This window comes from Solanum lycopersicum, chromosome 10 (assembly GCF_036512215.1).
Source record: "Solanum lycopersicum chromosome 10, SLM_r2.1".
NCBI classification, from domain to species: Eukaryota; Viridiplantae; Streptophyta; class Magnoliopsida; order Solanales; family Solanaceae; genus Solanum; species Solanum lycopersicum.
The window spans coordinates 62,481,202-62,505,583 of record NC_090809.1 but is presented as its reverse complement, the minus strand read 5'-3'; the positions used below and the strand labels follow the sequence as shown (position 1 = coordinate 62,505,583).

Sequence of the window (24,382 nt, the reverse complement as noted above, 5' to 3'; positions counted from 1 at the left end):
AATAATAAACTATTTTTACGATGAAAATATTATAAAAATTACATAAAAATAATCTTTTTTTCCATTTAGATTTTAGCACCTATCTCTTATATGTGGAGCCATCTTGGTGGGTGATCAATGCACCTAAATCAAATTATTTTCGCATGCTAATCAATTGATTACTCGTGCTAAATTATTTTATTAACATGACATTAGTCATTAAAGATGGTTAACTTTTCACCTAAAAATGGCAAAATTATTATTTGAAAGATGGTAAACAAATAGGGAGTTGATTCAACTTGTCGGTCCTATCATTGGTTTCGAGCCAGAATAAAAGAAGATATTATGGATCAAGTGTCAATTCGGTCCTATCATTGGTTTCGAGCCAAATAAAAGAGGATATTGTGGATCGAGTGTCAATTCGGTCCTATCATCGATTTCGAGCCAGAATAAAAGAGGATATTGTGGATCGAGTGTCAATTGAAAAAACACTTTCTTTTTATAAAGATACGAAGAATAGCATAAACAGATTTTAAATTTCAAGAAGACATGTGCACTATTAATTTAATGAAAAATGAGATATGAATCACGACCCTCTAGATAAATAACTTAGCTTTCAATCAATCAACTCTCAACATTACTACACGAACTAAAATTAAATCACTATACGAATCAGAATTGAATCACTACATGAATCAGAACTCGAAACAATGAAAAAATAATATTTCGATATTTTCTTTTAGAGTTGACCCTACAGTATGTGCTCTATACACTCAATGTACTTTCATTATCAAGTAACTTAAATAAAGTCTCTAAATTTTTATTATTTTAGTATATATCTTTTACATATTTATTATTTAGAACAAGTTATATACTGAAAACAATGTGTAATAAATTTGACAAATGGAATTAAATATACTTCTTTTTATTTAATAAAAAGATTCTATTTGCCAGTATTCGCCGTTTGATAACCAGACAATATTTATTCTTTGGGTTTACCTAATTATCTACAAATGATTTTTTTGTACCAAAAAAGATCTGTTTTTTATTATCTTTTCTAATAAAAAAATTAAAATACGTCTTAACAAATATATATATTAACCAATGATAGGATTTTTCATTTATAGTTAATTAGCTAATTTAGATAAGTTATTTGGTGTTACATGAAATCCACTAGGATTACTAATCAAATGCAAGAGTCAACCCAAACAATAATCATTTGAAACCATAATTTTGCCCCAAAATGATCATCTTAGGTCAATACTTTTATTGACGGGTGTTTTTTTATCATACTCGAATTTTCTATTTCAATATTTAATTAGCTTATATAATTTATCAATTCTACAAATTTAATTAAAAGAGTGATTCAATCAATCAATCTATCCTTGACTTTCGATTCTTAGGTCATATCATATTTATACGACCCGCAATTTCTATTATTGGGGATAAGCATCCTCTTGCTATTTTTCAGTCTCCGACTTAGTATTTTCTTATTAGGATCGTAGTCATACCTATATAGTATTTATGAGTTCGATTAGTTAATTGTGTATTGATCGAAAGACGGGATGAAACATAAATATAGAAAAATATCTTTTTAAAATTTGAACATTATTTTTTTATTTAAGAACTCAGAAAATTGTTGGTGAGTCATCAGTCAATTAATAATAAGAATTTTATTGAATTGACATCATCTATATGGAGGTTGAGCTGCTTTTGTCCATGATTTAAGCTAAAGAGTTTAAATACCTAAATTTGGTCAACCAACTAGATATTGACTTGACCCTCCAAAGTGGCTATTGGATTTTTCTAGATTTTGCACACATATTTGAAGTTAGAAACTTTGGATTTTTCTAGATTTTGCACACATATTTGAAGTTAGAAACTTTGTGTTTGACATTAGACATTTTTATGAGAAGTTTAATATGAGTAGTGAAGACTAACTTCAAACATTATTACATATCGTTCAAAGGATAACTTCAAATATTTTTTATTGAAATTTTGGATTTAGAAAGACCTAACTTTATTTTTTGGGGGGGAAAGGATCAGAAATATCCTTAAACTATTCGAAATTGCTCATATATACCCTTTAACTTTATTTCGGCTCAAAACTATCCTTCTCATCATACTATTGGGTCAAAAATACCCTTCTTATTAATGGAAGTTGTTAAATGTCACGTGAATGCCATATAATAATAAATATAAATTTTTGAAAATCTACAATATAATAAGTCATGAAACAAAGCTTTTGAAATAGAAGAATAAGCAAAGGAGAGGTGATTTTGTATGAGTTAACCTAAAGTTGATCAGATTTTCGTGCGTCCACATGCATTCAAATATGTTCAGATATATGTATTTCGAGATACATGAGTCAAAATTAGGTGTATTTGTTCTAGATACATTGTGTTCAAGTAGATTCACATGTATATGAATATATAATAAATCTCGGTCGTCACTCTTCTATATATTTGATATTTACATACGAAACACACCATATACGCAAAGAACTTTTTTGCCACTCACCCTATTTTAGTGTATCTTGTAGCAAAATTATATGTATCTAAATGTATCTTCCTCAATATTTGATAGGAAACTCTCAATTAGTGATCAGATACTTCATATTTTGAATTAAGTTTAGATGATAATAGTATATATGATAGTGATGTATATCTAATTACGTAGATTTTCCAACCAAAAACAATCGTAATGACATGTCAACACTACACAATAATTTAACAAAATCTATAATACTACTTTTTATTCCTTTGACTACTAAATATAAGGAATGACAGGCCCAACCCATGAGGTATTAACTCTGCAGGCCCAGCCCATGAGATATAGGGCTTTCAAGCAAAACTAAATGGGCCTATTATTTTGATAAAATAATTGGGCTTTTGCTTCAAAAAGAGAGTTTCTTAAGTAACCCAAGCAACTAGTCTTCGGGTGGTGGTGCGGTGGATAAGAGTCGGGTGGTGGTAGGGTTAGGTGTCGGAGATGGAAATGAGACGATCAACGTAAAAATTTCTTAATGTGAACTTATTTCTAATTTTCATTCTTTATCGCAACATTTTAGCAGAAGTGAATGTAAACAACCACTAATTCTCGATGAAAAGTTTTGAATTCGAATATTCATAATAGAAAAACTTAATAAAGAGTTATCTTCTTAAATAAGTTTTACACGACTCAAATTGAAATCAATAATTTAAATAACAAAATATTTAAGTCTTGCATGACTAAAAGTTTAGATTAACCAATTAGGTAAATTTTTAAATACAAAATATTTGTAACACAAAATTAACCAAACTTTGACGTTTATAACAAAAAAAATAATAATTATATTACTAATGACACCTCGAAAATATAACTCACATGCAGGCACGTGGAACTAATCGCATGCTGGTTGAACCACAACTTTAATCCTCTCTAAAATTAAAAGAAATAAATACAAATATTTGAATCGAAAAAGGCGAAAATTGTATAAATAAAATTATTTTCATCTGATCATATGTTATATTGTAAACTACTTTTTTTGGATGTATTTTTTTCTCTAAATTCTATACGAATACGAAATATTTTATTTATCGATTTTTTTTTAAAAAAAAGTAGTTCTATAAGATCCACATGAGCAGACTGTATTTTGTATTTTCGTGATATTTTTTCTGACAAATTTATAATATCTTTTTTCCTGACAATTTAAACTTACTACTTTTGACGTATTTGGGTATTCACAGACTTGTGAAACCAGCTTTTCGTTAAATATTGTAAGAATGTGTAGGAAATATTATTAATTTCAAGTTTTTTTTTTATTATTTAAAATAATATATGTATATATTTTGCAAATAAAAGCCAATTTACGTGACGTGAATTATTTATGATAATATAGTTCATCCAAATTTGGTATACAAGCTGCAAGGAATTTCTGCAGATTGTAATAAATATCAGCAGTTTGCAGATCAATTTAGTGATATACAATTATATATATAACGATATATAAATACTGTTTAATATTTATATTATTACTTTATTTTAGTTTTCGAATAAAAATTATCCTTTGTTATTAAGCATCTTACGTGTATTATATCAAAAAAGACACATAGAGAAAATAATTTACATCTAGTGTCTTTTATCTTAAGCCAAATTTGAGTTTAACTTAGTTAGGTTAACTCTTTTAAAGTTACAAATTATAACGTAAATTCGATTTACTTAATTTTTCTTTAACCTTAGATGATGGACTTCGTTGAAGTGCAATAAAGATCACCAACCTAGATCATTATCCTTCGTGATCGTTCATGTAAGTGTCCACTATCGATTAATTTAATTAGGTAATTAATACGTGAAAGACCAACAAATTATAACATAAGCTCAATCACTTAATTTTACTTTATCTTAGATGATGGACTTCGTCGAAGTGCAATAAAGACAACCAACCTAGATCATTATCCTTCGTAAACTTTCATGTAAGTGTCCATGATCGATTAATTTAATTAGATAATTGATGCGTGAAAGACCAACAAATTATAACGTAAGCTCAATTACTTAATTTTTTTTCACCTTAAATAATGGACTTCATCAAAGCGCAATAAAGATCACCAACCTAGATCATGACCCTTCGTATTCGTTCAAATAAGTGTCTACAATTGATTAATTTAGTTAGATAATTAATGCGTGAAGACCTAATTAAATTTTCAAATAATAAAAAATTAATCAAATATATATATATACGCTCTTAATTAATTATTATTATGAATTTAGTGCGTACAGTTAAAAGGAAAAGTTTAGTTGGTCACATCAAGTGAATGCACGCAACAAATATAAAGATAAAAATGGTGACAACACCCTGCAATTTCAACTGCTTTTCTGACATTTTTTCTCTTATGTTTCCTTCAATTAATATTTTCACTCATTCACATCTACTTCCAATTTCATTGAAAATTATAAAAATATGATTTTTATGAGAAAACTATCTTAATAAAGTTACTTTCTCGCTCCATAATTGTTTGTTATATTACGCTTATCAAAAATTAATTTGACTAATTTTTAAAGGTAAATTAGATCACATTGATTTAATATTTTAAATAAAAAAAATTAAATATTTTAAAATTATATGAAAAATAGTATAAATTATAATTTTTTTCATATTAATATGATAAAAAAATACATTTTAAAATGTTAGTCAAATTTTTTATAGTTTTAACTCTAAAAATAAAAACCATGACAAACAATATCGAACAGAAAAAAATATTTTATTAGAAATTCAATTTAGAAGGCGTTTGAATTGATATAAATTAAATTAAACATGCCAATATGTTTTTAGATTGATATACAATTTTAACGTACAATCACAAAGAATGAGAACTTTTTATATTTTTTCGTACATCATATTATCTAAATAATTTCTATTCAAAATAATCGATCCTTTAACATATGAGTAAAAAAATATCCTTTTTAACAAAACGGTACGTATTACTTTCATATAGTTATTATGGAATTATTGTCAATTTATGTTAGCTTATGCTTTCGTCAAAGTCTTTAAATTGCATATTTCTTCTTAATTTTTTTTAATTTCAAAGTGAAAATATGATTAAGTAACACCTAGAGAAACATTTAACATTAATTACGAGATTATACAGTAAAATGTTGGCACAATTGCCAATTGCCATTATCATCATGACATTCATGTGGAAACTTGAAAAAAAATACTTTAGTTTTATTAACCCAAAGCTTATCATCTTAATCTCTGATAAATAACACCTAGAGAAACATTTAACATTATGAAACTACTCAGGAATATCTTGATAATTGTGATTTGTTAGTTTAATTACCTTAAGAACTTGTCATTTTGTTGTATTTTAAATCAAGTTTAAGGGGGCTCTTCCATAAATATCTCTATAGCTTCTTAACTAATTTTTCGAGTTATCATAGCTTAATGACGAAATTAGAATTTTTTATTGAAAATATTTAACTAATCATCCTGTTATGTATATTTATGTCACTACTAAAGTTAAGTTGATGATTGCTTCTTCTTCGTCTTTTGAATTTTCATTTTGTATTCGTTATCAGTATTATAATTACATTAATCTGTATTCACATTAGATCAAACTCATTTAGATATAATACTCTCTAATCTCTACTAAGGATCTTTCGATATTTCGAGCGCAAAACCTAAATATCTTATTAAATAAGAAACAATCTCATTCATCGCATCACATCACAATCGTTAGTGATCTATATCGATAATTCCTCAATTACAAAAAGCCTAAAATATCGCAAACCTTTGATGTACTATTTATTTTAAACTTTACAAAAATGATACATAATTGTTATTTTTACTTATAAAGTAATTATAGTATATATTTAAACTAGATATGTATATATATTTATCTATTTAACATAAACATTCGATACACGTAAAATACAATAACACTTTGTGCCAAACTCCAATTTAAGAAAATCAATTTTATTTTTTTTTAACTAAATTAAAATTTAACATCTTTCTCCATCTGATCAAACCTTAGTAGAAACTGCTTATGAAAATTAGACAAACTCTGATATTTTTAGCTGAAATAGAACTTACATTTGTCAGCTTGGTAAAATCTTAAATTTAATTAATTTTTTTTCACTCTTTCACATTCTCTCATGCTTTATATTTTTTTAACTCTTGGGCAAAAAATAAAAAAAAATAAAATTGTTGAGCCCCAAACAAAACTGAACCTCGAAATCCTACTAATTAGTAATAACTGTAGCTCCTGTTTTATTTTTATTTTTTTGGGTTCACTTTCCAATAAAAACTTACAGCTACAGACAGAGCCTGCAGAACCTATATATATATATTGTTTTAGTTGTAATTTATTTTTATATTTTTTTGGTCTCAACTGTCTTGTCTCTGACTCTCTTTTTTAATCTCAAGTGCTTACTAACACCTTACCTAAAAGCTTCTTTTTACTTTTTTTTTTCCCTCAAGTGCTTACTGCCTGCCCACTGATCACTTCATTGGCTTTACTAACAATATTTATTCATGTGCACTGAGTTGAGTTATGCATATATTAGTTATATTAATTTTTAAATTGTAAATTGAATATCGTATGTGAATAACTTATTATTTCTGAGGTATCTATTTAATATTATATTTGCTATATCAAAATTAATATATGAATAACTTAGTGAGTTATCCGATTATCAAATGACCCTTTACATTTAATTTCAATATTAGATTACTTCTTCCGTTTAAAAAACTAAACTAGTCTGACTGTACCAAAATATCCAATATTGAAATTATATCGAAATGTGATTTGATTTCTAAAATCTTAAATATATCACGTGAAAAATTAAAATTAAATATCGTAAAAAAAATCAATCTATTCTAACAAGATAAAATAAAAATAAATCATTATCTTTTAAATACAAAAGGTATGTCAAATATGTTTTTACAAAAGTATAATCAAACACATTATATCTTCAATTTTAACCTCATAAATTTTTTGAAATAAAATACTTTATAAGGACTCAAAGGAATTTTTTAACTTTGATTAATATTAATATTAGAACTTGATTTAATTAAAATTTATAGTAAAAATCTCACATATAGAAAGTAAAATGCTCTCTAACAAAACTAATTTCTTACTTAAAATTCAAAAACATATAATTAACTATGAAAGAAATATTTATCACTAGACCACAAACTGTTCGCGGTTCTATCTGGTTGAAGTTATTACATTGTTGGTGGTAAAATAAAGGGATGATAAGAAACACACAAATGACTTAACTTTGCAGGTTTCACCGCACTCGACACTGCAAAAAAGATACATATAAAAAAAAAGGTCCACTCAACTCTCTGCAAAAATAAAAAAAATTAAAAACTTTTGTCCAAGACTTAACTTTCTCTTCAGAAATAAATTTGCCTTCACATTAATATTTTGTTGTTAGTAACAAAAATCATTCTCAATCGGAACATGGACTTCAATGTGAAGCAATGGAGTAATCAACATGAGTCAGAAAATCAAGAATCACCAACAAAGTTACCAAGACTTCTTCTTGACTTCCACTCTGTTTCTTCTGATTCTGCTTCTGCTGCTGCTCTACCATTGTTTGTATCTGAACCAACAACATCAACAACAACTTGTACCAAATTAATGTCAGATTCAGCAACCACTGTCACCACCAAATTTCCAAGTAAGATTTACACAGATTTAGACACCCTTTATCAGAGTTGTAAAATTTTGAGTTGTTGTACATGTTAAAGATTCAATTTTTTTATATTTTGTTGGTTTTCTTGATTTTAGATTTAGACACCCTTTACAATGTTGTTGCTGATTTTTGAGTTGTTGTACATGTTATAAAGATTGTATTTTTATTTGATTTTTTAGGGATTGGAAGTGGTGGTGGTTACTTCAGCTTGGCTCAATGGCAAGAACTTGAACTACACAGTTTGATTTTTAGGCATTTTGTAGCTGGTGCCCCTGTTCCTTCTGAACTACTTCATCTTGTTAAGAAAAGTATTATTGCTTCTTCTCCTCCTCCTCCTTCATATTACTTTGCTCATCCATATCAACAGTATCCTCATTATCAACAAGCTTGTAAGTTATTTTTTTTTTTTTTAAATCAAGTTTTTAGTTTTTGTTGTGTAAAGTTGGAATCTTATTTTGTGTGTATGTGTGTTGTTGACACTTTTTTGAATAGCTTCACTTTTTGAGCCAATGGTTAATAGGAAACAGCCTCTCTACCTTATTGTGAAGTTGGAACTTGTTTTTTTTTGCTGTATGTATAGAAGGCATGGTTGTATGGTGTGGATATGGCTTACTCTTCCAGGCTCGACGTGTGGAATTACACTGGATATGTGTTGTTGTTGCATGTGTTTGACTCTTTTTTTAATAACTTTACTGTTTGAGCTGACGGTCTATCACAAAAAATCTCTTTGTACAAGGTCTAAGTAGGTCTTATCGTTCAAAACCTGACTTGTGGAATTAAACTAGGTATCGGTTGTTGTATGTGTTGACTCTTTGTTCCTTTCTTGATCTTAGAGCAAAGGATCAAATTCAATTTTCCACAACTATGTAAGAAAATAACAACCTTTCCACTGTATAAAAATTAAATTTCCCTTTCATTTTTCGGGCTATTTTTTGTTGTAAGAAAGATAATCTGTTAGATGTCATTAATTGTTGAACTATAAATGATGTTTTCATTGAGAGCTTAACTTCTGTACTTGATGATATAAATGTACTGTTATTACCTAAATATAATAATGTTAAAATGTCACAATGGATTGTGATTATGTTGCTTGGACTCTCGAAAAATGCATTGTTTTTGTCGGATTTAAAAAATCCGAGCAACATAGGATTATACTGCCCAAACATTGAATAGGCGCCCCAATGAGTCGAAGATACCTAATAACTTCACTAAATTGTTAAGTGTCTATAAGTTGAATCATTTCGTTTATAATTTGTACTTGGCCTTCAAGATTAAGAATGTTATGTGTATGTTTTTGAAGTGATGCAGTCAGGGTACTGGGGTAGAGCCGCCATGGATCCAGAACCAGGAAGGTGTAGGAGGACTGATGGCAAGAAATGGAGGTGCTCAAGGGATGTAGTGGTTGGCCAGAAATACTGCGAGCGCCACGTTCATCGTGGCCGCAGCCGTTCAAGAAAGCCTGTGGAAATTCCCACACCTGCCAACAATGGCAGTAAAAACAACAACACTGTTTCTCATCATCAAGCCTTTGGAAAAATGACTGGACATGCTCATGCTGGTGGTGGTGCTCCTCAGTTTTCTCTTTCGGGACATTCACCTTCCACTAATGCGCCTTTTCATCTCAATCAAAGGTATATCTATTTTTATTTTTAATAGATTCTCGAATGCTGAATCTTGTATGATTTGTGCTTTTAACTAGTTTACAGAACTGCAATTTGTGAAATAAAAGATAGTTATTTCGTCGCACCCAAGAGTGTCGCCTAGTGGTCTATAGAGTGAGTTGAGAATGATGAGGTCTTGGGGCATGAAAAACTTGTGTTGCTTAGATTCTCTAAAAATGTTGACGGGTGCATGTTGAATACTCTCAAAATAGTGCAATTTTTTAGAGGATACAATACGTGTGTGTCATCATTTTCGAAGAGTTGAGCAATATAGGCAAAAGCACTAGTTTTTTTTTTCATTCATACGTCTAAGTCGTAGTGAATAGTGTTATTTATCTCGTAATATCCTGTAGTTGTGCTTATGCTAAAGAGAGGTAGTAGGTAGCATCAAATTAGTCGAAGTTAGTGAAAGCCGGTCCATTCAAAAGCAAAAGATAACTACTTACCTCCATAAAAAATAAAACCATTAACTTAGATAATAAAACAGATTACCTACCCTAGTGTGTCTTAATAAATGCATTTTATGCCTTAATAATTTTTTGTTTTAATTTTTTTTTTATCTGTTCTCACTTTATTCAATCTAGTGAATATGCACTCTATATAACTCATTTTCTCAAAGCAAAATGTTACTTTGTACAGATACAACTTTTTTTTCACTGTTTTTATGCAAAAGAGATTGACAAGAAGTTCAATTATACATTAAAGCATTGAACTTTCACTTTTTTTTCTTCTTGAATGGACCAACAAATATTCTCTTTTTTCCACTACCTCCTACAATGAGACATCTTTATATAGAACTGTTAAATTGATACTTGTCTCCCAATAGGGAGAAAATTTTAAATTAAAACCTTGATCAAAGTGAGTTCCATTTTCTTTAAATTCCTTTTATTATATTTCTTTTTCTCTTTTTGCCTTGTAGTTGAGCATGGTCCACTTGTTAATTTTTTGTTGGATCTTTAGAATCTATTGAAGATATATTTGGCCCACTTTCATTTACTTTCTAGGAACCCTATCTTTGTTTTTTGGGGGGGTTTGCTCTGGCAGGGATCCTACTTTCTGAGATCTTAACAGTTTCGTGAACGGGTATTAACCTAAATACCCGTTTACAATATTATATGTATAATCTATGTATACAGATCAAGAAACATAAGAAGTAGCCAACCGCCTAGTTATAGTTATTTGTAGGCATCATTGGTGTGTATATCAAATATAACAAGTACTCCTCCGTTTCGTGTTATGTGAAGGTGTTTGTTACTATTTGGAGAGTTGAATAGTTTATTCTTTGACTACAATTTTCTTTTCAAGTCATTTTTCGATATTTTGAGTTGTTAGTTATTGAAGAAACTATAACCAAACTTATATAATCATAATTAAGTGTTTTGACATGTACTATGAATCCCTTCACATAAATTGAGATAGACGGATTACAATGTAAATACGGAGATCGTGTTGTCTATATTTTACATTATGTTTAAAAGAATTTATTATGTGGTTTGTTGTATTGTGTATGTACTATATGTTCTGTTCAGCTTTTTCTTCAATTTGTCCCCTGCTTGATTTGGGGTTGGGCTGTCATGATGTTGATTTGTAGGCCAATTAAGGGTCCACCACAAGAAGTACTTCAAAAAGATGTATCTATTGGTGATGGTAAATCATCTAGTGGCCAAATCCTACGCCATTTCTTCGACGATTGGCCTAGACAACAACTTCAAGAAGGCGACAATGCTGCAACCAGCCTGTCCATTTCGATGCCCGGTGTAGGGGGTAACCCCTCGTCAGACTTCTCGTTGAAGCTTTCAACTGGGAATTACTATGATTCAGGTACTCAAGTTAGTAATGTTGAACGGTCTACATGGGGGACGAGTCACCACCACGTAGCCTCAATGGGTGGTCCACTTGCCGAGGCCTTAAGGTCATCAACAACTAACTCGTCCCCTACTAGCGTGTTGCATCAATTGGCACGAGGTAGCGCGTCCGAGGCCAGCTATATTAGCACTTGATTTTTGCAAGTGTTCTTGTTAAATGTTTTTTTCTTTTGGACTTTATTGTTTTTTAACTTGGTTGTGTTGTTGTTCATTGTTCTTTTTTGGTATTGATATACCTAACTGTCACCTGTACAGATTTGAATTGGATGTGTGGTGTGTTTATTATTGGTTTGAGTTGATACCAAAGGTGTGCATTTTGGTGAACTTCACTGTTATTTTTATCGATTGATCAAATATATAACTTAATTGTTATTTTTATCGATCGATCAAATATGTAACTTACGCTATAATAATTAGGTCCACTTCAACCTATCATGAAATTAATTACTACTTTTCTCTCCATCTTCTTAATGGAGAGATTTGTAAAGGTTTTGTTAAAAAAAATTGTTCGAAAAGTCATATAACAAATATATTAATGAGCTAACATATATGAAAAATTGAGAAAATTGTAAATTTTTTGTAGAATAGTTTCTAAATATCCATAATGTGTAAAAAATGGTAAGGTTTCACGTATTGTTTCCCGACTCTCTACGTAGGGTTTCATAGAAGTTTTGCAAAAGAATTGATCGGAAACCATATCATCAAGATATGCACGGGCTAACACATAAAAATTAAGAAAATTATCTGATTCCATGACTTTTAAATGCCCAAAACATGTGGAAAAAATGGTGGAGCGTCACATACGGCTCATCCAACTCCTTGCACAAGGTTCCATAAAGATTTGCAAACAAAAATCTTTCGAAAGCCATATTACCAAAATATTTAGAGGTCAGCACACACGAAAAACTGAAAAATCTCCTAATTATTGTAATTGTTCTTAATGACTAAAATATGTGCACAAAAAATGGTGAAGCTTCACGTATGGCTCCCCCAACTTCCTACGGGAAGTTCCACAAGGGTTTGCAAAAAAATCATCGGGTAACCATATCATTAAATACATACGAATAACTAAGAAGATCGTAAGTCTGTAAAATGGCTCCAAAATGCACCTAATATGTGTAAAAAATGGTCAGTATTCACGTACTCCTCCCGAAATATCATCAAATATTCATGGGCTAATACATACAAATAACTAAGAAGATCGTAAGTCTGTAAAATGGCTCCAAAATGCACCTAATATCTGTAAAAAATGGCTAGTCTTCACGTACTTCTCCCGAAACTCCCTACAGAGAGTTCCATAAAGGTTTTGCAAAAAAGTCTTCAGAAGTTATATCACCAAAATATTCATGGGCTAACACACAAAAAATTAAGAAAATGACATTATTTTAGTAAAATACTCCTAATTCTCAAATTATGTGCAGAAGTGGTGAAACTTCACGTACTGCTCACCCAACTCCCTATGGGGGGTTTCGTAAAGATTTTGCATTAATATCGTCAAAAAGTCATATCACCAAAATCACCCAACTCCCTATGGAGGGTTTCGTAAAGATTTTGCATTAATATCGTCAAAAAGTTATATCACCAAAATATTCACGACTAAGAGATAAGAAAAACTCAAAAAATTACATAAATTCCTGAAAAATAGCTCCTTAATGCCAAAAATATGTGCAAAAATGGAGTGCCTTTATGTATTGCTCTCCCAACTCCCTATGGGATGGTTTTATAAAAGTTTTGTAAAATATAATTTTCTTGAGGCATACTATCAAAATATTCTAGGTTTACACACATAAAAAACTAAAAAAAATGCAGATTTCCTTAAAATGGCTCCTAAATGTGCAAAATTAGTGAGATTTCATGTACTGCTTCCCTAACTCCATTCGGAGGGTTCCATAAAGAGTGGTTCCATAAAGAGTTTGAAACAAATCATCTGAAAGTCATATTTTCATGGGCCAACACAAGAGAAACTGAGACTATCACCTAATTCCTACTAAATAAAAACTTCAAAATGTCCAAAATTTATGTGAAAAATGGTGAGACTTAATGTGCTGCTCCCCGAACTCCCTACAGTGGTTCCATAAAGGTTCTACAAAAAATTCATCTGAAAATTGTATTGTCAAAATAATCATGGGCTAACACATACGAAAAACTAAGAAAATCTCTTACTTCTTATAAATTGGCTCCTAAATTATGCCCAAAATAGGTGCAAAAATGGTGAGGCTTCAAGTACTTATGGGTGTGTAAATATCAAATCGATCGGTAAGCCGAGCAAAAAAGTGTTATTAGCTTATTACTATTGGGTTAATATGTTTAAATAATTTTATAAAAAAAATTACTGAGTTACTGGTTTTGTATTGATTTAACTCATTAAGAGTATATACTTATTTACTACTTTTACCTATACATAAATATTAAATATTAAATCCTACTATGCCTTTGTCATTAAGCCTTCAATTCATACTTTCACGTAACTTTGAGTTCACAACTTTGATATTACACAAATCGTCATAATCTAAAGTAAGAACTCTATTTCTCTTAATTTCTCTTTGTATTACACATGCATAGTTCTTTTCATGTTTGTTATTATTCTTTCTATTTTATGAGAATTTGTAAAGTTAATGATTGTCTTGTCGCCTCAAATTTATTAGAGAAGTCATATATTTATTTTATAAGTATTTTCTTATTGATTAAATAAAAAACCAAACGGTTAAGGACAAAAACTGATAAAAAAAATTCTTATTGGTTTATCATATTTAAAAACTGAACTAATAATACATAAAATCGAATCAACTATTCCACGACCCTACAGTATTGCTCACCTAACTCCCTAGAAGGCACCGTAAGGGTTTTGCAATAAAATCGTTCGAAAATCTTATCACCAAAATATTGATAGACTAACACATACCAAACAGTGAAAAAATCATCTAACATTCTACATATTTATTACTCTAAAATTAATGAATCTTCAACCTAACTTAATCCTAGAGCTAGCTCCAGAGGTGAAAATTACTCGAGTCACAGTAAAAAACCACCCATTTCTTAAACAACTTGTGTAACTTCACTAATATGCTAAGTTGCGCGAACTTTTGACTTTCAATACCGTACCCTTGTTGAATTTTTAAAAAAAATATACTACTTTCGAAAAATCTGACACGCACACGTTAGACATTATTTTTGAAGAGCTTTAGCAACATAGCTAATATGTATATCTGCCGGTCAAAACAACTAGGACTAAATGCATGTACACTACTTTTATAAAATCCAGCATGCACCTGTTAGACAATTTTTTTTTGAAGAATTTTGAACAACTATATCTGCCAGTCAAAACAATCAACTACCATTTCATAGCAGGACTTAAATGCATTTATTGCTCAGCCTCCTAGTTGTGGCTCTTCAATTTTTTTCCCAATACATCAGCTAAGCAAAATCCAAATATAATATGGCATAATCAAAGTATAACTACAGCTTTTCACTGAGCAAAATTTTTTGGCCTTGCTTTTCATTAATAATTTAGACATGAGTATCAACAAGTTTTGCTAGAATAGCTCAAATTCCAGATGCTCTCCTGTTGAACCACACTCCAAAAACTTTTTGCTCTTCTCCTCAAGTGCTACTTTTGTTACTCCAGGTACTTGAGGTGGAACGGCGCAGCGTATCAATGCCCAGTTCAGGCCATCAAAGAAAGGGTGTCTCTTAATCTCAGCAGCACCTGTTTCTGTTCCCAATCGATTCTCGGGCTCCTTTACTAACAGCCCTCTGATGAGATCCCTTGCTTGAAAACTAACAATCTGGCTGTCGGGAAATCTGAGGTTCTGCAGGACGACGTTGGCCAAAGTTTCTTCATTTCCAGCACCTTTAAAGGGTGTCTTACCATATAGAAGCTCGTAAAGGAAAACGCCTAGTGTCCACCAGTCAACAGCACTCCCATGGCCCTCACCTTTGATGATCTCAGGAGCCAAGTATTCATGTGTACCTACAAACGAGTTGGACCGAGCTTCCGTTGGCTCTACCACAAGCTGAGGCAATGATCTGTTAAGAGATGCAGCAGCTTCAGCTTTTAGCTTTCTTGCTTTAGCAGTGCCAGGTAAAACTCTGGGGCTAAAGCAAGAAACTTGACATGATGGTCCAGCACAAAATGGATCAATGCAGTTGGATCCTGCGCATGGACCAGAGATCCGCGGGGCTTCTACTCCCAATGAGGATGACTGTAGAAGAGTGGGATTAACAGAACATCTGAGTGAGAGGTCAAAATCAGTAAGCATGATGTGACCATCTTCCCGAACCAGAATGTTTTCTGGTTTCAAATCACGGTATACAACTCCTAGCATATGCAAATACTCCAGAGCAAGGAGGACCTCAGCAACATAAAACCTGCAATTACAACGAGTTAAGAGAGGTTGCACCAACTACCGAATAACGGATGTGGAAGCTAAAAGATTAATGACATGATGTATAATACATCTAAATTTGAATATTGTGGATACAAATCACACTTGGTAGCTTCCATTAAAACATGGCTGATTTTGATTTCTACATTCTCAGCCTGGTTAGATAGTGCTTAATCATCTATGCTTAAATATAATAGATACATATTCACGACGCTAAACACAGTTACTACCGTTCATAAAAACTCGGCTGAAACTATGGCGTACAACATTCAGCCAAGTTAGGAGAAGCACACCCACTAGGTCATGATGCTAAATTGCAAGGAACTGGAGAGAGGGAGCCATCTACAGTAAGGTCTTTCATGATATTAATATACCAACAGGTCAACGGATATATTTACATGGCATTTAACGAGTATCATATGTTAAACGGAGAAGATAATAGAGAACCTAAAGACAGTAAAACATGTCTAATATAACTAACTAGTGAGAAAAATCTCGGGTAGAAGAACAAAAATTATACACTAAGCTAGTTGTCTTGTTATAATGGAAGAAATATTTTATGCTGAAGGTGACATAACTAGTTCAACTTTTCTTAGTGTTTAAAAACACAGCTATCAAAGCAAGCCAAAATTTTAAAACACCAGCCCAATCAAATAAGTTCCACTTAGCCTTTAAAACTTAAAAGCAACAGTTTCGACACAAGTGCATTTTTATCGATTTACATTTTTCTTTGGAAAGAGGGGTTCGATTGGTGACAAAAGAGGATACACCTAATCAGAAAATGCATGCATATTAAAAGAATTTGTCTTATCGCGTAGCTATAATATATAGATAAGTTAGAACACAGACTCCTACGATCATGCATTACCTGGTCATTACTTGTTCAAGTCAGTAAAGTGAGAAAATCTAAGTTAAGCTATATAATAAACTGAGCCAAAAAATTTCACATTTATTTACAGGTCAAAAGAAAGATATTCTTTTTTATGTGTATGGTGAACTTATATCATTTTCAAAGGAAGTTTCATTATTTACAAGTATTTCCCAGTAAACATCATCTGACAACATTATTGTTGTTCAGTAAGATCTACTGCATTGGAGAACATCATACCTTGCTGCCGGCTCGGAAAAATATCGACCTGGCTGCTTCTGACGGAGGACATGTAAATCACCACCTGAACAGAACTCCATAACTAAACATGATAAATTATCTGAAGTGAACTGTGCATAGAGTGTTGGCAGAAAAGGATGATCCAGGATCCGGAGAATCTCTCTTTCAGTTTGGGCCCTCGGCAACTTTTTCCTTCTTGCCAGATATTCATTATCCATAACTTTTATTGCAAACAAGCAATTGGTTTCTAGCAGCTCAGCAAGATACACCGTGCCAATGTCTCCGCAACCAAGCTTCTTCAACAAATTGAAGTGACTTAATCCTAAGAATCCATAGTGTTTTCTCACCTGATTGATAGCCTCCCACCTGCCATCTTTGGACATGTGTGGTCTGTTCCCCGAAAAAGAGCCGCTTAGGTTGCTCTCTTCACTGATGGTTGTGCTAGTACTATAATCGCCAATACTACTCTTTGAGCTCTGAGAAAATTCGCCTTGCTCCCTAGATTTTGATGTCTTGTTGAATTTCAAGACAGGGGGACCGCTATTGTTATAACCATTAGCAGCACAGCTAGTGCTATTTTCACTAGCTCCAACGGTCATACATCCAGAGATTTGCTTAGCAGGTTCCTCACTAGATTCCTTCCCTGCACCCTCGAGAGTGCACTGACATCTCTGGCAGATAAGTTGACTAGGAGATTCTGTTGGACCATTTATTTCATAGCATAGATTAAAAGTGCCAGCTGCTAGTGCCACCTCCTCTTTCAATTTCTTCTTGACAAGATATTTGTTTTTGACTGGAGGCTTAATGGAACGACTGGTGCTTCTTCTCGATTTAGACTCCTTGTTGCCTTTTACTACATTTGACGAAGGCACTGTCTGCGACCTGCCTTTCCGTCTCAGCTTTAGAGCTGCTTTGTTTGCTACTCTAAATGATGTAACCACATTTCTCTTCTGATTATCTGGCGATCTTTTTGGTCCAGACACCAATACGACATTACTAGACTCACATGAAGATGAGGAAGGAACTGCAGTTTGGGTTTTTTCCTTAGTTGATGCTGTTCCTAGTGGTTTGATCTCATGATAGTTTGATGGTTGTGCATTCTTAGTTTCCTGGAGGCTTGAAGTTGTCAACTGTAGAGCCTGTGCAGCTACCAACCTAGGAGACGAAATGGCACCTTGGTGTGGGGACTTCATGGGCTCTGGGTAATCAGGTATCATGTTGAAAAAACCAGAAATGCTTTCGGCGCCTCCTGTCCTCTCATTTTGCGGTACAACTGATTCTGCTTGCTTAGTTACTGGTTTATCACCAATTTGAGGTGAAGAGAGAGCAGTTTGGCTGGATGATCTCATGTTGGCTTCTGGAGGCTGTAGAAAATCCTTTTTACGGGAGCCCAGTACATTTTCTGCAGACAATATTCTCTCAGATTGCCTGGATATGGACTCTGTACTCTTAATACTCGGTTTACTAGCATATCGTGGAGACGAAAGCGCACTTTGACCTGGTGACTTTAACCTGGATTCTTGGATGTGCTGAGGCACAGAGCTGGACATGCTCTCTGCTGGCACTACTCTCCCATTTTGACTCATGTTGAATGGCTTAATGGCAAATCGAGGAGAAGAACGGGGACTATGGTTTGCTGACTTAACATACCGTTCATGGGGGTTATGGGACAGCTTGTGGAGACCTCCTGAAATGCTTTCATCTTGTAATAGTCTTTCTGATCGAAGAAAACCAGATTCACTAGGACCTGCAAATCGGGAGGAACATGTAATTCTTCCAGGTTCTAAGCCACTAGGAGAGCCAGGTGGCTTTGATAATCGCCTCATTGCAGCCATTTCAGCTGCCTGAGATATGCATAGACCCCGAAATGCCTGCTTTAGAGAAACTGGATCAGAAAACCCTGTTACCGGAGAGTTTGATCCACCACCCCTCATTGGCCTTTTTGAGGCATCTCTTCTTACATGATCTGTCAAATCCAGACTCTTTGATGTTCTTACATTGATTGATTCAAAAAGCTGATTGATGTCATCTCCTATGTATTTACCGGCTCCTTTTCTAGCCAAAGGAGGCTTCTGCTGCTTTCTGTCCGGTTCGAGTACTTGATTAAACCTTCTGGAATGCTGGAACAATTCAGCCTCATCCTTCGACTCAACAATTTCACAATTAGCACGAAATGAACCCATCACAACGTGCCTTGGCAGTAAGTAGACTAATCAGCAAGCACTTCAAAGGTAAATGGCTGATTCATAAAAGCCAAACACCTTGCCGACCATGCCTTAAAGAGCATACATCACACTGAACCAAAAATTTCTGAGCTCTATCGAGTCCGGTCTGATTCAGTCATTTTGAAATCCATACTTGCCCCTGAAATGATTAATTAGAATTCCATATCAGAAAACCAAGCAACACCTGTTATCTTCCTAATAATCAGACTCATACATATCCTAAACCACAATAAGTAAATATATAGAAGAGGCAAATACTACCTCTTTGACTACCAAAAACACAACAATAAAGAGATGAAAGAACAAGCATTTCATGAAACAGAACCACAAGGCCTCAGGTTTCAATCTCAGTAAGAAAAAAGCACTAGATGATTTCTTCCCATGTGTCATAGCCTTGGTAGATAGAGTTACCTAGCACATGTTGGGGGTATGAGGTGACAAATATCTGGTGGAATTAGTCGAGGTGCACGCAAGCTAGCCCGGACCCCACAGAATATTAAAAAAATATATATATGAACAAGAGAATGCAAGTTAGGTGAAATTTCCAATAAATTTTGTAAAGGAGCATAACGTAATGACCTCAGTAAAGCATTCACAATAGTTTGAGTCCAACATTGTATGAACAATAAAAGTAAATCTTTTGATGCCATGATATCTCTTTAAACAATGTAATGGATATTGTAAAGTATATATATTGCTTATTTAGTTGTCATGCTTTCTTCACTACCATTTTTCCTTTCCATTACTACGTTGATTTGCTTCACTTGAGTCTAGAGTTTTTCGGAAACAACTTTGCCTCCACGAGGTAGGAGTAAGGTCTGCTTACACTCTACACCTCCCCAAACCTCACTTGTGGGATTTCAGTGAGTATGTTGTTGTCGTATATATTGCTTGATTTCCTATAAGAACTATCCTATAATATAACACAACCCTAAGTGAGGTATATAAATCCACCCATTTTGTGACCAAGCATCAACTTCTTGAACTTCATACGTTAAGCATAACACAACTATGGAGATACACTAAGTTTAAACATAGATCCATTTCAATTAAAACAACCCCATCACTCATAAACATCAAAGATTACAACTTTAAAGGAAAAACAAGAGATTTGAAGTGAGATATTTCAAATTTCTCCATTTCAATAAAAACAACCCCATTACTCAAAAATAACAAAGATTACAACTTTAAAGCAAAAACAAGAGATTTGAAGTGAGATTTTTCAAATTTCTCCATTTCAACTAAAGCACCCCCATTACTCAAAAATAACAAAGATTACAACTTTAAAGCAAAAACAAGAGATTTGAAGTGGTATTTTCCAAATTCCTCCATTATTTCTCCCAACTTCCTAAAAAATGCAATTTTTAGTATAAACACACAAAAAAAAACTCATTTAAATATAAACAACAAGAATAAGAGATTGAGCAACTTAAAAGCCATTGCAATGAAGTTAAGAAAAACCCCATTAAGATTCAACACATAGTGACCATCAATAATGAGCAAAACTCAAAGCAAAACACAACAGCAAATCAAGAAAATGTATAAAAGAAAGCATATTTACCTTCAAAAACCTATGATGTAAACAGAGATCTAAAGCTCTGTATTTTCACAAACTATACTCTGAACAAATACTTGAGAGAGAAAGAGAGAGTTTTCATTTTTTTTCTCATTTCTCTGTATATTTTTTGTAACATCAATGGTCCTTTCTTGGATTGTATAGAGGACATGTGGGCTGCCACTCCATAGGAGTAAAATGGGTCCCACACTATATATTTTTCTAATTTATAATTCCTAATGAAGTGATTTTTCAAAATATAATTTTATAGCAAGAAAAATAAAACACAGTATTAAAATTATGAAAATAGTATAAATACTACTACTAATGTTATAAAAACAAATTTAGAAAAGTTAAGATAGTCAAGGTAAATTAAGATAGCAAATATATAATTTTGGAAGGATTATGCTACTAAAAATATATATAGTATTAACTTTTTTTTATTCAGAATGAATATCTTAACAATCGTAAATTTTTATTTCGAAATAAAAATTATGAATAATTAAAAAATTTATCAATAATTTAATTTAAAATATAGCAGAATACATTATATTCATATGTATATTATAGCGAAATAAATTATATATGCTAATAAAATACATTATTTATACGCTTAATAAGTATATAATATCTCTAACTAATTATTTTTGCGTGAGTTATAAGTGTATCCAATTAAGGGACTAAATTTATTGTGTCACATCATTTTTTCCTTAAATGATTAAACATTTTTTAAAAATATTTAATTTTATAAAATTGATATTTTTTCTCATGCAATGTTGGGCTGGGGACAATGCACGTCTTTACAACGTGCTTAACCTGTAACACTTTGCCTAAAAAAATTAATTAACTACAAATCTTACATGCTTTGGATTCTTCATTTGCTTTCTTTAACTTTTTTAAGTTAATTATTTATATTAAGTTCAATGTACTTTTTTATGTTTATATTGTTAACTAAAAATTAAGTCTTTTCTCAATCATTATCTATTAAGAAGTTTCATATGATTTTATTTTCTTGATTTCATATCATCGTTAAATTTGATTTTGTTTTATGACGTTTTATATTTGAATAGAACACTATTTAATTTGAGATTACTCGTTTAAAAAAAAAGAAATTTTTATGAGGTAAAAAGTTTCATATTTTTTAATGTTTAATTTTTATAGGTTTAATAATGTATATTAGGTTCATGTTTCGAGTTTAATCTACTTTAGAAAAGAATGTCATTTTTTTTATTTAGTAACTATTTTATTCAAATATCTTACTTAATTATGTTTAAATTGATAAGACTCGAGGGATATTTTGATGAATTAATTAACTCTTTTGTTTAAATTTGTAAATTTAAAAAGTTATTAAAGAAACCACCAAAATATATATTAAAATTTACTTAAAAATTTTATTAGTTTCTTGCCTGACAATTACTTCTTTTCATAAGTAACAATATTTTTAGTTTTTTAATTCAAAGAATTAATCAGCTTTACTTTTGATTGGAAATATGATACTTTCACTTAAATAAGTGCAGAATAGACAATACTTTACTCAGAGACCTAACAATTATTGGACTGAGAAAAAGCAATTATTGAGCATTTCAAAATATTACAATTATACTGTAGATTGAGACTACCCTTCACATCTTTGATTTTTTTTTCTTCCCTGAATTTGAGAATACAAAAAAAAAATTAAAAATAACACATTAAAAAAAATAGAAAAAGTATAAGCTCAATAATAGAGAATAAATGGAGCTAGTAAACAATTCAATTATGAAAATGTACAAGAGTTTTAAGACTTTTTATTATATATGTTTTTTTTTTAGGGAATTGATATTGTTAAATTAAATTCCATTCTATTACTATCAAAAAATTTAGAAAATGGAAAATGTATGGTCGAGACGAAGATAGAAAGGTCGAAGATTAGAATAATTAAGAGGTTAGCAGATAGTCGAGCGTTGTCGCAGTAGAAAAGGTAAGGAGGTAGCCTCCTCCTTCTGACTATTGGTAGCATTGTTTAATAATTTTGTATTTTCTTTATCTTTTTACGTATATTACTATCTGTTATTTCACTTCCTTCGTATCTTGTTTGTTTGTTATATTTTTCTCCCAATCGTTCTTTGATAACAATACATAACTTGATCCGAGGTCCATCACGTAAAGACAAGGGCAAAATTTACGTATATATCTTATTTTTCTTAGATCTCGCATGTGAAATAATATCGAATATTTTGTTGTTAATAGTAACAACATATCCTAGTAATATATTATTTTGGAGGATTAATTCGATTAAGATTAGTTTCTTGTTGAAATAGTAGTTTTTTACTAAAAAGAAGTAGATTGAGTAATAATCACGTAGAATGTATAAAAAGGAAGAGTGCAAATTCAATTGATAGTCACCTAAAATAATAACAATAATGATGATGAATGCTTTTGATTAATTAAGTTAATTAAAAAGATTAGGTGCTTAAGCTAGCTCTGAAAAAATTAATTCTAAGAGTTGATAGGTTGGAGCAATAGCATGACAATATCTTCTATAAGGAGCAACATAATCATTTGAGTACTAATTGCCCATATTATTCGATTAATTCTAGTTCGCATGATTCAATAATAAATAAAAGTATAAAATGTAATTTTTTAAAAAATTGACATACCTCATCGCATAAGTAACGATATGTGTAGTGTAAGTTGTTGCAATTCTTGGAAAGAAATTGTAAGTTGTTGTGATTCTTAGGAAAGTGAAATCTTATGATATATAACTGAATTCTTAGAAAAATACAAAATATTAACGATTAAACGACTTACGATATCATGTCTTTTTCCCTTTTTTCTTTTACTCGAATCTCTACATTTTATAAATGAATAAATAAAATAAAATATTTTAACAAGTCACAATCACTTTGACCTGAATTTAATTTCATATTAGGCCTTCTTTGACATTTATCTATAGTTTTTTGAGACATGGAAAATGACCAAAACCTTATAATTACTTTAATTAATTCAATCGAAAAGAAGAAGACAACAATTTAAAAATGAAAGCTCAACTATGAACAAACTCTTTTCAACATTTTAATTTGTTTAAGTTGTGTAGGGAATTATGCATACATGATTATATCGGCCATTAAAAATATCAAAAAAATAGATAGACAAAAAGAGTAAAGGTGCACTTGTAAATTATAATGACAGCTAAATATGATTATTTGAAGAAATACTTACCAAATCGATAATATTATAGTACGTTTGATCAAGTTTCTGAATATATATATATATATATATATATATATATATATATATATATATATATATATATATATATATATATATATATATATATATATATAAACTCGTTAAGAAGTTGAGGTATTTGATTAAACTTTCAAAGAAGAGTGAGTTTTATATAGTAATAAAGATATTTATCTCTCTTTTTTCGAAAAAAATATT

At 31.2% G+C, this 24,382-nt stretch overlaps 2 protein-coding genes across 2 annotated transcripts; one reads left to right on the top strand and one right to left on the bottom strand.

Moving 5' to 3' along the window:
• The first annotated feature begins 7,708 nt into the window (after nt 1-7,708).
• On the top strand, nt 7,709-12,010 carry LOC101261864 (growth-regulating factor 3). Its single transcript, XM_004249405.3, has 4 exons — nt 7,709-8,145; nt 8,340-8,549; nt 9,461-9,791; nt 11,413-12,010. The coding sequence occupies exons 1-4, from the start codon at nt 7,926-7,928 to the stop codon at nt 11,819-11,821; spliced, it is 1,170 nt and encodes a 389-aa protein (XP_004249453.2). The 5' UTR covers nt 7,709-7,925; the 3' UTR covers nt 11,822-12,010.
• Nucleotides 12,011-14,998: 2,988 nt separating this feature from the next.
• Nucleotides 14,999-21,113, bottom strand: LOC101261560 (serine/threonine-protein kinase KIPK2). Its single transcript, XM_004249404.5, has 3 exons — nt 20,966-21,113; nt 17,180-19,543; nt 14,999-16,054 (listed from the first exon to the last, which is right to left on the bottom strand). The coding sequence occupies exons 2-3, from the start codon at nt 19,360-19,362 to the stop codon at nt 15,220-15,222; spliced, it is 3,018 nt and encodes a 1,005-aa protein (XP_004249452.1). The 5' UTR covers nt 19,363-19,543; nt 20,966-21,113; the 3' UTR covers nt 14,999-15,219.
• Nucleotides 21,114-24,382: the final 3,269 nt, after the last annotated feature.